A 16,967-nucleotide genomic window follows, 5' to 3' on the forward strand; every position below is an offset into this window, starting at 1 on the left:
CATGCTCTGTACAGAAGCTCTTGTGGCTCCCTGCTCCTCACTCCCCTAGCCTGTTGTATCTTCTTCAGAGTACTCCCATCTGAAATTATCTTACACCTGGCATACTGTCGATCACCTCTCTGAGAACATAAACCCCATAAGTGCATGAATGCATCTCTGAGTACAGAAGATGCCTATAGGGGCTCAATAAATAATTTTTGAAAGAATAAAAACTATTTCATTTAATTTTTGAAATTTTGAAATTTATTTAATTCCCACTAAGGTCCTAACAGAAGTATGAAACACCCCTTTCATAGGCTGATCAAATTGAATCTTAGAGACGTGAAATAAACTTGTCCGAAACCCAGTCACCAAGTACTGGAGGTGGGGGCAGGGGCTGGGAGCAAGGGCGCCAGTCAGGCCTGTGTTGGCTTTGATGAATATGTTAGTATTTTAGATATGACCGCTGAAGCCACTTGGATACACTAAAAACACAAGTAGCAAACACAATTTGAGAACAAGTTGAAGAGAAAAGAAAAATGTTCCTGCAAGGTTTTTATTCCCCCAAGGGATACACTTATAGCTGATGGTGAGGCTCTTGAGGCTAAAGTGGAAACAGACTGTGTAGCTAACTATGACCCAGTTATCCTGAACTGTGAGCCCTTAGGCCACTTGGGAGAAGCTAGTCTCCTGGCAAAGCACACGCAGGCAAGGGCCAAGGCATGGGGCTGTCACAGCGCCTAGGCCTGGATCTCGGCTGCGGTGCCGAGTTCCTGGAAGCAGCACTCGAATGTACCAGTCACAATCCATTGAGTCTAAGTTGAACACTATTTACCATCAGTGTGTTCTGCGCCAAGTATTCTTACAAGAAAGAAAAACAAAAAAGGGAAACTGTAAGGAATACAGTGGGGAGACATTGTTAGATGTGATAACCGTGACGACAGCCACCACCTCCTCCTTCCAGGATGGATGTGTGGCCCAACTGTGGGGAGGGTCGGCAGACACCCGGCTGTGAGCTCGGCAGCAGCGCAGAGCCACCGTGCTGGAGGCCACGTCCACATCTAGGCTGACAGGTACATGTGAAAAGGCCAGACGACTTGGCCCCATCCAGGCCAGACAGAGCTCCCCTCTGCGCCGGCAGAGGCGGTCAGACTTCCGTTACGGTTCTTCTCCTTCTACTCAGTCTGGCTTCTAGGCCCTTTCCTTCCACAGGTGAGGATCCCTAGTGACCATCTTGCACTTCCAATCCTTCCACACCTGTTCCCACAGAACCTAATCTGCGATGACAGGGTCAGTCATTCGGCTCACAGAGTCTGCACCAGTACCCTGGGCTGAGGGAGGCTCTGGTTCTGCAGTGCTGAGCAAAACAGTCCCTGACCTCATGGGACTTAGCACCTGTTAAGGTGGAAGATGTTAAATAAAAATAAAAAAACTAAAAATATATATATTATATATTCTTCTAAGTACAATTAGAATCTGTGAGAAAAAATCATCCCCCATAGTAGTGACAACTGTTAGCATTCATGTAAAATACAATGTTTTCATGTTAAAATGATGACAATAGGGGACCAACTCAGAATTCAAATGAGAGTATGTCAATATTGTTGGTGTAACAAAATCTTGACTTTATTTAATCCATTCAAATCTGCAATCTAAGATCACCATTCAGTTCCTTATTTACATTCTTATCAAACTGGATCGCTGGTAAAATGTTAAGACTGCATGCAGACCCTGAGTATTAAGAAAGGAAGCAGGACTCTAGGAGGGAACCAGCGTCCAGCTGCCCGCCACCCACCATTCCTGCACCAGCACCTCATTCGCCATGCTGACACTGACCTGCCTCCTCTCTCACTTAGGCTTACGTGGTTCACGTGAGGGGGTGTCACCCACATTTGAGCTCATTACAGTAAGCTGCTGGACTGGACTGAGCTGCCAGGCAAGATGGCCTCGTCCAGTGGTATCAGAAAGCTTATAGGACAAAAGTCTGCAGTTTCTGGTGGCCATCACTCTGCCTGACAATGGGGACAACAGGCTTCAGAGAAAAGCTTAAAATTACAACTGGGCCATCAGATCAGAAGGTTTAAAACAACAGGGTCTTATCACTGTTGGAATATGATGTTATAACACCATGTCTGAAAATAAATGCACGCTCATCCCAAACCTTTCATTTTCACAGTCTAACCTTTCTCTAGTAGCAGAGTGAAGAAACATTGCTGGTAGTCATCTGACAATTATTCTTGACATTAAAAACTAAAAACAATCATTAAAGAAAACACTACATTCCCATTTACAGAATATATTTAGAATCCTGTGGATTGCAGTGATTAGACTGTAGTCATGACTGGCAAAGAACAGAATATGATGGCTGAGAAGCACTTGTTCTCGGAAAAGACTCCTAGCTAGCAGACTCAAGGTGACTAATAGTAAGAACTTAAACGTAACACACTTTTCCACAGAGGAAACCATTTTAGCTTTTAAAGAGCATTAGCTTCTGACATCTCAATGCCCGACTTCAGCGGCTGCACACTGTGCACCTCTGTCCCACACTTCGGACAGGCAAAGTACATGTCAAACAGGAAGCTGCTCTTTGCACAGTAGTAGCAGAAAATATGCTCACAGCCTATCGTGTGGGGCATGGTGGGCCACTCTCCACACAGGGAACACTGCTTGCCGCTGGTGGCCAATGAACTGTCACCGTTAGGAGCACCAGTAAGCGGGATGCACCACAAAGATAACTTGGCTTTCAACTTTTGGACATTGATGAGCGGTAAGAGGAAAATGAGAAACTCTGCAAAACCATGCCAGAGAAGCTCCCTGTTCATATAGTCAAAGCCCACCTCACGGACGTGCTGAGGCTTGCAGAACACGGATCGAATGCCTAGGAGACGTTCCGTCAACGTTGCAAACTTGCCCCTCTGGAGGAAAATTAAGAAGTTAATCAACCCCCCTAACTTCAAAAGTCCGACCAGAACATTTATACACTGCTTGGCTTTCCCAAATGATGCTAGGTGACGGTTTCGAAACAGGTCGTAGCAGCGTTCTTCTAACCACGTCCCGCCAATTGTGCAGACAGCATACCAGAACTTTTGGTTTTTACTCGGCGGCTGGTATCCCAAGGTCAGGGAGAAATCATTCTTGTACTGAATATTTAAAACGGACTGTCCCACAGTGGCGTTTTTAGAGTAAACAGTGAATCGCCACAAGAAAAGCCACAAGAGGGCTTTCAGCTCAGGTTCAAACCGAGCTAAGAACCCTGGCTGGAAGCCGTGGAAGCACTGAGTGACCTGGGACCAAAGCAGCTGCTCCAGGGCCTTGTTCAGTTCGAGCGCGTCCAGCTGACTTATTCTGAGCACCCTGTGAGTGCTCTTCGCCTTCTCTTCTCTGGAAGCCATGCCTTCTCCAAAGGGCTCTAGGAAAAAGCAGTCAGGAAACACCATCACACAGAGTCGATCATGTACCATCTCCACAGCTCACACTCGGCAACTGATACACATAGACAGGACACAGACGGTGGGCCACTGCCTGGTGCTAACACAGCACACTGAACACTCACTGCTTCCTCAGACTCCTCCTCCTTGTGCTCCCACCCTCCTTTCTTTTCTGCTAGTTTTTTTCCTTTTGGCCCTCCTCATGAAAGGAGTGACAGGTGTTAGTAAGTGAATCCTTTTGTCATGAATGCTCCCTGTGTGACCCTCCTTGCTCAAACATTTAGCAGGGAGATACTAAAATCTAAGCTAACAGTGCTGAGGCTGATTAATAACGTGGCCAATGGAGAAATCCAGGCACGTACTAAATACAGTGAACTCTATGGGACACTGCCATGAGGGGGGAAGTCAAGGCCTCAGTCTAATGGCTGGCACTTCTACTGACTCCAAAGGTAGACTTTTCCACAAGTCACTTAATCTCCTATGTATTTTTAAAGAAAGGTAGGAGAAAAACTAATGAACAATAAGTGTTTGTTATTCTATCACACAATTTCAGAAAATAAATACTAACGAAAAGCAACATGAACACAGAAATGTCATCATTAGGTACTAAAAAGGTATATATACATCACATACTTTCTAAGTTAAGAAAATTATGACCCAAAAATATATTGTGAAATCATTTCACAATACACTGAGGATTGAACAAATAGGTGCTAAATGGAGACAAAGCTTTTACAATGAAATAGACAAAGCTGGTTCATGTCCGCTTGGTGTGACTGACTGACTCCAAGCGCACTACTGCACGCCCATCATGTACAAGCCAGTGTTACTTGGGGCTGCTGCTGAAGGAGAACACACACCTGTGCATTATTCAATAAACTGGCAAATCCAAACTTTGATACAAAATCTGTACAGATTTAGTTTCTAAAATGGGCTCTCAACACTGAGTTCTTGATCATGATTGCTATGCCTTCGAAAGACCTGATGCACTAACAGAAAAAAAACAAGTAACAGGGAGGCAACAACCCACTGAAGTTCACTGCCACCCTGGCCGTGTGACCTTGGACCACTCATTTCAGTCAGTCTTGGCCTTGGTTTCTTCACTCACCGAACAAGGGATAGAGACAAAATGACCACTGAGTTCTTTCAAATTCTATTTTATGATTTTTTTTTTACTAAAAAGATGTTAAATGTAATTTGTTAGAAGTTAAAAGGACTGCAAAGTATATCCTAAAATAAAGTTGTACATCTTAAAATTAGAGTACCTTTACAATCAGAGAATTTTTCAAGAAATATTTTAAATTACCATGGATCCCAGATGGCTTAGGGCAGGAAGTTAGGTTCAGGAAACAGAAGTGACTACTAAATAATGGGCTGTTTAAGTGTTCTTTCTCTCAAACCAGCTACATGACAGGAATGCTTCTCACCCATTCTGGGCTGACCTCACCTTTTCTCCCTTCCTGTAGCTCCATCAAGACTTCTAAGCCTGAAGCAGTGGGGACTGTGGCTGCAAGTTCCTCTGTGGAACCCTTGCCTCATGCTGGTCAGGGACTACAGGAGAAAGAGAAGGGGGTTAGGAGAGAGTTCTCTTTGATCCTTCTATAACTCTAATTAAGCCCCAAAGCTTGTTCTTCATTTGGAGTATTTTTCTAATCCGTTCACTACTCTGTCTCCACAAGCTTATCCCTAAATTCCACTTCCCTCATCTCCCTGACTTACATCTAATGGGTGTATCCTACCTTCTGTCTCAGTGCACTGGCCGCACTGTAGTCCTTCGAAAGCCAGCCTCCCCATCTCCCCCAGCTTGCTTACCTTCCTCATACTTTGGCCTCTAGTCATAGTGTCCCCTTCTTTTTGCTCACTAGGAAACATTTCACTACCTGTTCCCTTCATCAACAACAGTATGTTCCCTCTCGTTCACTGAAAAACTCATCTTAAGTTCTTAACAACTAAGTCCAGCATCACTTCCTCCTGACTCTCCAAATTTGGGTTACCAACCTCCTCTAGCCGTCCCCTTGAGAGACCTTTCTGTACTGCACGTACACGATTTTTTAATGGTCCATTTCCTCTCGTAGAAGATAAGCCCTGTTGCAAAGATTCTTTGAGTCTTGACATAGTAGAATCTTAGCAACCTATACAGCTCTGGGCACACAGAACACATTCTACAAAATTAGATGAACGGGTCAATCCACAAGAAAATGTCTGGGGTGGGTGAAAGGTAGAAAATACAAATTCCTATCCACTAAAACTATTTCAAATGCCTATGTCTGGACTATTGCTTATTATGTCACCACACATTTGTTGTGTACCTGCTACTTAGCAGTTAATGTGAGGGAGCTAGTCAAAGAATGGTAGCAGACGTCTCAACCCCTGTGGAGACTGTTCTGTAGTGGGGTAATGGGGGGGCGTAAAACATCAAACAGATTACAAGAAGGTGTGATAAGCAATACACGAGGGGAAATTCAAGGCATTGCGCTTCCAATCAGAACAGGCTTTGTGGAGAGGCAAGACCTAAGATGAACCTAAGATGACACTGCAGGGTAAGCAGTGTTGGGCCAGTAAAGGAAGGAAGGACACGCTAGTCCAGGCAGAGGGAAGAGCAGGTGACAAGAACTGGAGGTCCAAGATCAAAAGACAAGGTTGGGAAGGAAAGCACGGACCCATCCTCTGGGCTCTGTAAAAGCCAAGTTGAGGGGGCTGTATTTTATCAAGATGGTCAGGGCGAGCCACTGCATAGATGTAAGAAAATAATTAATCAAATTTTCATTTTACACAGCTTGTTCTGGCCACACTGAGAATAGATGTGAGGCCAAAAGACTAGAGGCAGAGGGACAAAAGAGGAACCTCTGAAAGCCAGCAAATGGTAGAACTGACATGATTTAGTGAGAAATAAGCCAAGAATGACTGACTTGAGTAACTGAGTGGACTATACCTTCTCTGAAATGGTAAGCACATGCAGAGATATATAGGTTTGCAGGGAAAGATAATAAACATATGTAGTTTTGGAGGTCCAAGGCTCCTATGAGACAGCTAAGTAGAAAAGCCCAGTTGGCAGTTACGTGGATGTGGGAGGAAAAATCTGGGTGGGGATCCTGAGCATGAGATCTCTCTCACTGGACTAGTCTATTTTAATTCTGGTTAAATGCTTAGATCAGTAAGGCACAAGACACAAGACAAATGGATCTTGTCCATTTACAACGCGTTTAACTTTCTTTGTACCAATATAAACTATTTTCATATTTTCCTATGTCAGCTATGATGGCATTTCATGGGTTATGAGGGAAGCTCTCCACCTTAAAAAGGTCTGGCTGCACTGGATGTCATTAGGTCCAATGCTACCAGTCCCCTCCCTCCCTTTATCCCCACCCCATGCTGACCTGGAAGGACTTTTTTTTCAGGTGACTATCACATGAAATACATGGCTTATATTAGAGGCCAGTTGTGCCATGAGGTATCTTTTCACAATCAGTTTAGATTGTGGTTCATGTGTGTCTTACTATCTTGAAGAATTTGCCACAAAGATAGGCTCAAAGTACCTGCTTAATAAACGTGCCCTAGACGAACACATGATGGAATGAGTGGTCTGGGGTCCCCCGAGAGAGACAAGTGAATACTGTGAGAGCACCCAGATGGGCTGGATAGGGAGGGAAGCCATCATTTCCTAGCTTCCTTACTTAGCCTGAGTGAGAAACTGGTCGGGGGAGTGGCTTCTCAGGAGTCCTTTATTTCAAGTCCTAGTTTCTGGAAGAATAATACTTAAGAACATTTACTAAAGATAGGAATTTTTGAGAGCTGCCAGAATAAGAGACTTAACATACTCTCTAAACAACCCAATATTTAATAATCCTTATTATCAAAAATATTCTTTCTTATCCCTCCTATTTGTTTAACATTTCCCCCCCTTTTCTCCCCAGGCCTGGCCTCAGTGTAGATTAAGAACAGTTGGGCCTCATCTCCTTGCAACGTCAGACTCTCCCCTAACCAACTATTACTAAACTGCTCTTCTGCCTTTCCCCTTCCTCATGAATAAGCTGTCTTTCTACTTTTTGTTTTGGGTTTTATTTTCCAACATTGTAGTCATTTTTGTGACGTCTTTTAGTTTAAACAGAGAACAGTCACCATCCACTACACACTGGAGTTCGTGAAAGCAGAGCACGCACCTATGCTCTGCTTGCAATTGTGACAAAGTAAAAAATACAGATTTAAAACCAATCAGACCAGGGCTGCTCAAGATCTAGCTTTGTCATTTACTTGCTATATGATCTTAAGAAAAGTCATTCACCTCAGATTCTTCAAAAGGTTGGAAATCACAGCACTCGCCCCAAGTTTTTGAGATTAAACCAGACAATGTTATGAAGACAGAATGAAAATGGGAAAGCACTATTGTATACTATTACTTCTGCTTTGCTTGGGGATGGGCATAAGAAGAAAAAGGCAGTGAGTTCGTTCTGGCATATCTAATTTCAAAAGACTGAAATCTTCATTGTTACCCACACTAATGCTTGGCCCAACCAGGAAGACCAGACAACACAACTGAGATACAGATGTGACACCTAGACAGTGATCACTCCAGTACTGTGTGCATGTGCCGGATGGGAAGGGGCAGAGACTCAGTTCAGTGGAACTCGTCAGGCTCTATCTGGTACCTGGTTGGAAGGAGACAATGGAGTGGGGATTCAGGGAGAATGGGGATGGCTCCCACTGCGTATTCAACACGCCATCAGCATAGCTGTGTCTATTATCGGGAAGCAGAGACCTCAGGATCGCGCACTGATAACATGACTCTAGGTTGCTTCACTGCACAGGGTCTGGTATAGACAGTCCAAGATGAGCATCCAACTTTAGGTCATCACCAACACACTGCATTCAGTTCCTCCTCATTCCTCTCCCTGTTTTGGCAGGTGTATTCTAGAACACTGGCTTTATGGAAGGGAAGTGCCCAGGAGCAGAAGCAATGGATAAAATAGAAATATATAACTACAAGTTCAATTAATCTGATTATGGGACCTCTTCCATCCATGGCTGTATTATATTATCTCATAAGGTGTGGGTCACAGGAAAATGCCATAAAGTTCTAAGTATAATTTAAGCAGTTTATACTTTAGGGAATTCTAATTCTCTGACAAATGGCTATGCAATTTAACCAATAGCTATTGAGTGCCTACCAACTTCCAGACATGAGACTGTTTGTGGTAAATTCTATAACATAGTAAGATAGTCATTAGCTACAATCTAAACTGATAGTGAAAAGATATATAAATGGGCACAATTGGCCCCTAACATAAGCCATATATTTTGTCTGATAGTCATCTGGTATCTCCTAGGTATCAGAGACTCAATCCAAATATTTAACTTTCAGTTAACTGCTTTTTATTCAAACATTTTTAAATAGGATGCTACTGTAATCAGGATTAGCTAATGATGTCTGAGCAAATGGACTTCTAAATGTGAAAACATACAACTCCCCAGGCAGAAAAGAGAAAAATGGTATTTAGGCAAGGGAGCAGGTTGTAAAAACCCCAGAAACATGTGAGCTATGAAGCCTGGCCATGGTTTCTCTGGGACACGTGGGGATGGGTTCCAACACGAGCTACATCGTTAATTACTTAATCCCCATCAATGTGGTTGTGGCTGTTATGTAAGACAGAAGCAAAGAAACAAGTCATTTGCTATGACCAGAGCTGAACAGCTTGGCAGACAGGCTGAAGAGTCGACCCACTGTAAAAAGACCCTGTTTTAAGAAGACTTCATTGATTTTGTAGGCATGAATAATCATTAATGGGAAGAGACATAACCGGATATAACTAGAGGATTAATATGATGTTTTGAATTGAAACAAACACCATTAGATTTAATTCAAACTGATTTCTCCAGAATGCCAAAAACGAGCAATGCTTTTTCCTATTTACCATGGAATCTCATTCTTAAATATATAATCCTATCACCCCTCCCTTCCCACTCCCCAAACTATATTAAGATTCTAAAAGGCTAACACAGGGGAAAACATTTATGACACAAAAAGATACTTATAAAAATAATTTTAAGTATAATTGGCACTAAATAATATTAGTGTTTAGTGAAGGATAGGATATGTGAAAATGACACTTAAGGCAAAATCAAGACCAGATAAAAAGTAGAGCAACTACTAGGGTGATTACCTTGTCACATAAATATGTTTAAGACAAAATGATCCAGCAGTAAAAACTATTAAGAAGGTCTCTTGCTGACATCTTATCACTAGACATGTCACACTGATTTTCTTTCACAGAAAAAAAAACACCCTGAAATTCGTTTACGAAGAGCAACGATACATAACCTCATCCCTTAAATAACCCATGCTTTCCTTTTATGTTTTCATTCCCCAAAATAAAACTTCTTCATTTCTATCGTGTTCGAAAACCACCACAAATGATTCCATCTCACTAAGGAGGGAAGAATGTTTCAAGATGTATTTCAAAGCTTTTATCGAGTAGAGTACAAATTATGAATGAATATATTTTATTTAAAAACATGTTATTGACAGAAATCTATCAATAATAATGTGGGTATTGTCAAGGGCCTGTCAATATTAATGTAATTATGATTAAGGGAATGACATGGATTTCTAGCTATAATACCAAGTAACATCTTCTACATTGCTGCTATCAATATACACATTATTATTGACCTGTTCCAAGACTCTCAGTACTAGATGTATTACCATTAGGCGTATTTGTCAATGCATGCTGCCTACACAAATTCTACATTGAAATTTACAGTCCTGTAAACTTTGTCAGCAGAAACCCATGATTGCCAAGTAATCTCTCAAGTATCAAACATCTATCCATTCCCTCTCCCTACCACAACACACACACAAGGCTATCCTTTTCCAGATCCACAATAATAAACTAATTTTTAGTATGATAACATTGCTGCCACACTACCCTAAGGGTTCTAGGAATAAAAATGGATGAGAATGCATATTCATGTTTTTCCTTTTAGGTTAAAAAATTTTTTAAGCTAACATTTCACATTAGGAGGTTATGTGAATCAAGTTCTTAAACCGGAGACTTTAAGCTTTGATACTCCACCATACTATTTCCTTTGTGTGGTCAAATAGATTTACTGTCCATTGTATGGAAATCAATACTAATAAATGGGACATGCATCAAAGAAGGATTTAACAGGACACTGATTCCCAGAACACATTTCAAACATGAGTAAGAGAGGAAAAGCTACGATGAGACCATTAGAACATATGACCTCTGACACCGTGAACAGGCCTAGAAGTCAACAACTTGCTAAGTGACTACAGGGGGTTCTGACCAGTTCTCTATGCCATCCCGGTTCACCAACAGGCTGTGTGACTCTGGACAAATCCTTGTACCACACACTATACAACAACAAAAGAAGATGAACATGGACACTTTAGGATGGCACCACAGGACGTGCAGATGGGGCTGTTTTAAGAGGCTAAGTACTAGGAGTACCGGACGCACTATAGCAGGGGTCGGGACCTTTTTGGCTGAGAGAACCATGAATGCCACATATTTCAAATGTAATTCTGTGAGAGCCATACAATATGTTTAACACTAAATACAAGTAAATGTGTGCATTTTATGTAAGACCAACATTTTTAAAGTACAATAAGTCTCTGAATTCTTTTTAATAATGTTATTATGCTGTTGCTAACCGATGGTGAATAAAGTACTTCTTACCATTAATGCGACTTCTGGTGCTGCATGGTTTTGCTGATGGCTTTGTAGTCTGGTTGATATGTGGTGAGGTTAAGCTTCATGCAGGTGTTAAGATTTCCATCTGTTAAACGTGATCGTAGGTTGTCTTAACGTTCTTTAGATGTGAGAAAGACTGCTCACATGCATAGCAGAGCCAAACATTTCAGTACAGCAATACTCACATGCTGCAGTGTGTGGTATGTGATGGGAAGCGCGTTCCAAGTTTTGACAATCTACTGGTCCGCAGGTAGAAGTTTTTTCATTTCTCCCCACTTGTGTTTGCTCGCCAACTCTGCTTGCTGTCGTGCAAGTCTTACCAAATCTTCATTCAGTGATTTGAACTTATTCACCCACATGTCTGAGGCGTTCAGATCAGCAGCTTGTAGCTCAAAATCTCTGACGGAAACACCAGGGATGTAACTCAGGTTGGTGTTGTCCACTGCACACTTGTGTGAATGGGTGATGAACTTAAAAAGACGAGTGCGCTCATGAAATTCTCTAAAGCGTGCTTTGAATGACTGCAGGAGATTAGATGTGAAGCCTGCTAGCTGCTTGAGATCAAGATGTTGAGCAGGGTCACTTGCTGTGCATGCATCTTTAAACTCTCCAAGTTTTTCAAAGTGTAGTAAAGGACCTGTTTCAATGTCAGCAATGAAGAGAGTTCCAGCTTGTTTTCAAATGCAAACACTGCTTGTTGAAGGGATAAGACTGTATTTCCAATGCCTTGCATTTTCACATTGAGCTGGTTCAGATGTTCAGTCATGTCCACAAGATAGGAGAACTTCAGGAGCCACTCAGTGTTAGCTAACTCAGGATGCTCGACATTTTTTCATTTCAAGAAAAGTCTGGATTTCGCTTGGACAAACCGCGAAACAGCTGAGCACCATCCCTCTAAAAACCAACGCACATTGCTGTGCAGAAGCTGACCAGGATAATTATTCCCAACTTCATCCAGCAGTGTTTTAAACTGGTGATCATTTAAAGCTCAGGCAACAATAAAGTTGACCACCCGAATGCCCAGCGATGTCACCTCACCAAGCTGCCTGCCACACATCTGAGCAGAAAGTACCTCCTGATATAGGAAGCAGTGAAAACTTAGGAAGTGTCTCTTTGCATGTTCACAAAGAAGCACTAAGAACCCTGTTTTTCCCCACCATGCACAGAGCACCATCAGTATACACCGAAATAAGTTTATCCATCGGTAGATTTTTTTTCTTTAGTGAATTCAGTGAAAGACTTGAATAAATCTTCCCCTCTTGTTGTCTCTTTTACAGGTAAAACAGCAAGACTTTCCGCATGTAATGTGTCACCCACAGCATACCTTGCAATCATGCTGAACTGGGATAAATGGCTTATGTCTGTTGACTCATCCAAAGCGAGAGAAAAGAATGGTGCTGCATTTATGTCCTTCACTTGTGTTGCCTCAGTTTGATTTGCCATCATGATGGTATGATTGTGAATAGTTCTTGCCAACAGAGGCATGTCTTTTATTCGTTTGATTATCTTGTCTTTATCTGAAAAGTTGTCAAAAAGTTCATTGGCAACATCAAGCATGAATGTTCTGGTGTACTTCCCATCTGTGAATGGCTTTCCATTTCTCACAACTGCTAAAGCACCAGCAAAGCTAGCTGAATTCCAGTCACCTTGTTGGGTCCAAACACAGAGTTGCTGCTGACTAACTTGCACTCTGCACAGTAGTAGCTCTTGACATGCTTTCTTTCTGCTGTCCCCAGCTGAATATTTTGATGCAAATGTATTATGGTGTGTGTCAAAGTGCCGCTTTATATTGTCTGTTTCATCGATGCAATTTTATCATTGCATATTAGACACACTGCAGAACCTGCTCTCTCCACCAATTCCTCTGTCCATTCCTGCTGAAAAGTACTATACTCCTCATCTTTTTTTCTTTTAGCCATCTTCTTCATCAAAAGGGTTTCTGCAATTAGCTAGCTGACTACTTGATTAAAAGGAGGGAAGTTTACTTCCTGACCTCACAACGACCTGTGTATGTTACACATTATCCAATAAAAATTTGGTGTTGTCCTGGAGGACAGCTGTGATTGGCTCCAGCCACCCGCAATCATGAACATGAGTGGTAGGAAATGAATGGATTGTAATACATGAGAATATTTAATATTTTTAACATTATTATTTTTATTAAAGAGTTGTCTATGAGCCAGATGCATCCATCAAAAGAGCCACATCTGGCTTGCGAGCCATAGGTTCTCAACCCCTGCACTATAGCAAAAATGCCAAGCCAAAAATAAGCAAACGAGCTACCTGAAACCAAAAGCACCCAGACTGTTAAATATTCTAGATGCTTAGGAAAGGGCTCTAGGATCTAACTGCCTAAAAAGAGCCTTCTGAATGACGTATGACAATTACTGGAACACACATTTCACTGCCCATTTTATGGCTCTGGAGAGAATGTAGACATATTGACACAGGAACAGAGGGGTTATCAATGGAACAGGAGCACGTCCCATAGAACACACATTATGTGTGAGGCGCTGCAGGTTTTCTTTACCTTCTTTATCTCGTGGAATTCTCATAGCACAGTAAATATTATCATATCCATTATTAGAAAGACCAAAATTAAGGTTGAGAAGATTAACCCACCTATTTAAGGCCAAGATGGCAATTAGTAAGTTTCTGATAAACACTAGAGAAATTGTGGAACGCACACAAGGACGTTAGTAATATGGATATTTGGTAAGCTTGGACCCTCAAGACCAGACTGCCAGTCACCCTCATGGTTGTAGAAGGGAAAGAAATAATGGGAACTGAAAGAGACTGTGTAGAAGGGAAAGAAATTATGGTCAAGTTGCCCATGTTGCCTGGGATGTGTATCATCCATTTTCCTTCTCCTTGCTTTTATACACATGGTCTGAGAATTATTCAAGGAGATTGTCAAATCTGCACAAAGGGAATACGTGGGTGCAATAATGACATGTGAGCATTCCTTTAACAATTATGAACTCATCTAACACTGGAAGGAATGGTTATGAATAATCAAAACGGAATTGCTCCAGAGCTCCTGGTGTTCATGTTTTAACAATAAGAAAGAAGAGACACCTCAATAAAATTTTATTTCACCTTTACTGACAGGCAGGTAAGAAGAGGGTGTGCCGATAAAAAGAAAAACATATTAAATAGAATAAAAACATAGAAAAGGGCATTTGACTGGGTAGATGGGAAAGGCTGCGGAGAAGTGATTAACAACCCACAAGGAGAAAGACAGAGGGTGCCCACGCCCTCCTCTCCAGGCCTCCATATGCACATACAGAAATCACAGCACTGGCATTTGCAGCACCAAGATTCCAGACCAGGGCCAGAGGAGGATCGGGGTTTCTCTCCTGAGGTTTCTCCCTCATTCTGAAGGAAGTGAAGAGGAACATGGAATATTTAGACACTGCTGTTACTTCACAGGAAAGAGATAAAGGGGGCATTCAATTTGCTTCTAGGTTGCCCAACCCAGATAATCAAAAGGGAGGAGAAAAAAAGAGGGAGTGATTTAGAGCAGAACTTCTGCCCAGAAACAAAGATTGTGCACAGGGCAAATAATTCCCTTGAGCTACAGGAACCTGTGCATGGTGGAGAACAAGAGGGAAAGGAACTTTAAAATCACGTGAGGCTGGGAGGGAAATGCGCAGTCAGGACTAAGAATTTTACTAGCAATGTGACCCTGGGCAAGACTGCTAACATCTGTAAGGGTCAGCTACCAAATATGTCCAATAAAAAATACCTGCCTTCCTACTGTAAAGATGATTACAAGCTTTGGATATAAGTAAAAATCTTAGGCTAAAATAAAAGGGTTAAGGAGGAGAGACAAATAAACAATTACATTTCTGATCATAAAGAATTACATATGAAATCTGTATCTATTAAATCAGACTGAATATAGATATTTATGTTTAGTAATGAATTAACCGTGAACATGTATCTTTTATTATTAAAACCTAATAAAGAAATGCACATTGACTACAAATGAATAATTATCCTAAGAAACAGACTTTAAATGCTACAAGGAAACACAGATCATCTAATCTATGAATTTTAACTTTCTTAACAGAAATGCTGTTTTTCAAGCAAAATATATAAAACAGCTGCTTAGGGTCTGTTTGCTTTGTCTCTCTCCTACAAAGATCCAAGAAATTTCTATCGTTCTTCCAGGGAACAGTTTTATAACCACAGGTTGAGTGCGACCCCTAATTTCTAAAAGTGAGGCCTTGTAAGGCCAAGAGGTAGAGCTGGTCAAAGGAAAAGCAGTCAGGTCTGGACCTCCATGTCCTGACCTGTGTAGCATTCTCTCTAGTGTGTCTTGTTACTTCTATTTTCCTTTCTTTCAAAAAAAAAAAAAAAAGTTGGAAGGATTCTTTTTCCAACTTTGTAAATAATTCCACTCACTGTCTTCTTTCCAATCTACTTCTGGCTCAAGCACATTCAATAATCTCTCTGGGTACAAGTAATTGAGAATATGGGTGAAATCAGAGAGAACACAATGTGAGAGAAAAATGCCAAGTCAGCCATCCCAAGTTCATTTTGGTTTAACTACAAGTAACACATTAGGGGAAGGTGTTTAGGCTACAATGTGTAATGTGGAAGGAGCGTCAGTCTGCAGTCTCCCCATCATAGCTTTTAAATGTTAAGGTAAACAAAACGTTATTTTCAAGGCTATCCTGGCATCTAGGACACGCTAGACCTGAACGTTCAACAACTGGTCTCCTCCGGCCAAAAGGCCTTTCTTTCCCAAAAGGCTGTTATTTTTGGAAAACGGAACGTAAAGAAACGAACAAACAATAACTTTTAACCTCAGCACCCTCCCCCCACCCCGGAAGAAAAAATGCTAATGATTATCTTATTTCTGATCAGCAATCCATATGAAATACTAGAACAACCTCATCGCAAGCAACTTTATCTGAAATTTCTCAATAACTCTTCCTCCACAAAAATATTAAAACTGCTTTTAAGTACATAGGCTTTCAAAAATGTTGCCAACTTCAGCACACTCTTTCTTTTTTTTCTTGTACCAAATATAACACTTGACTTGCACCACTGCTAAGAAGTGAAGCGTGGCCCCTGCACAACCGTCAAGCACTTAATGCACAAGAGGTGACTGCACCGCCGAAGGCTGACCCCGGAAAGCCACTGGGCGTGGGGGGTGCCACCTGGAGGAGTGCACCGAGCTCAGGCCGCCTGCCTCTCCTTCCAACAGTGCGACCCTAACCCTCACTTTCGGAGTTCGGGCTTGCTTCCCCGCCTCTCCCACAACTACACTCTGATGCGCCTCTCGCAGGCAGCCCGAGAGCAGGGGCAGCCGGGCCAAGGGCGACGGTGACACCGCGGGGAGGCTGCCGGGCTGACCTCGGCGGGCACGGCGGCTCCTGGGCGGACACTGACCTTGGCAGTCCGCGACACGCCCCGCTCCACGGAACTTGCTCTAAGAAGCGCAGCTCTCAGAACCTGGGAAGCTCATGCCCCCGGAAGTCACGGGCTTCCAGGGTGACGCCGGACCCGGAAGTGTCCAAAAAAAGTGGGGGCGGGAATTAAACAAACGAGAACTCCGCTGTGGCGTGAAGCGGAAGGCCCGGGAAGGCCCGGGAAGGCCCAGCAACAGTGCACACCGACGATCCGAAGGGCCGATGGACCGAGGAGCCGAAGAATGCACCTAGCGCGCTGATTGGTTGGCTCGCCGTGGAGGAAAGCCGTATCTGATTGGCAGGAGAGTCGTGAACGCGGCAGCCCGGGGTCGAGGCCGCGCGTGAAGGGGCCTTGGGTCGAGGGGCGGTGTTAGGGTCGTGTTCTTCCAGGGAGGCTTTCCCGGCCTTGGTGGCAGCGGCCGTGG

At 42.6% G+C, this 16,967-nt stretch overlaps 1 protein-coding gene across 3 annotated transcripts; it reads right to left on the bottom strand.

Annotated features, from left to right (window-relative positions):
• Nucleotides 1–247: 247 nt before the first annotated feature.
• PEX2 (peroxisomal biogenesis factor 2) lies at nucleotides 248–16,726 on the bottom strand. 3 transcript variants are annotated; one of them, XM_066266353.1, is made up of 3 exons: nucleotides 16,487–16,726; nucleotides 4,855–4,958; nucleotides 249–3,388 (listed from the first exon to the last, which is right to left on the bottom strand). In XM_066266353.1, the coding sequence occupies exons 2-3, from the start codon at nucleotides 4,877–4,879 to the stop codon at nucleotides 2,454–2,456; spliced, it is 960 nt and encodes a 319-aa protein (XP_066122450.1). In that variant the 5' UTR covers nucleotides 4,880–4,958; nucleotides 16,487–16,726; the 3' UTR covers nucleotides 249–2,453. The 3 variants fall into 3 exon arrangements, with proteins under 3 accessions (XP_066122451.1, XP_066122450.1, XP_066122449.1); XM_066266352.1 differs by having other exon boundaries at nucleotides 16,523–16,683; XM_066266354.1 differs by lacking the exon at nucleotides 4,855–4,958 and having other exon boundaries at nucleotides 248–3,388; nucleotides 16,523–16,726.
• Nucleotides 16,727–16,967: the final 241 nt, after the last annotated feature.

The sequence above is a fragment of the Saccopteryx bilineata genome, chromosome 3 (assembly GCF_036850765.1).
Source record: "Saccopteryx bilineata isolate mSacBil1 chromosome 3, mSacBil1_pri_phased_curated, whole genome shotgun sequence".
In the NCBI taxonomy this organism is placed as follows: domain Eukaryota; kingdom Metazoa; phylum Chordata; class Mammalia; order Chiroptera; family Emballonuridae; genus Saccopteryx; species Saccopteryx bilineata.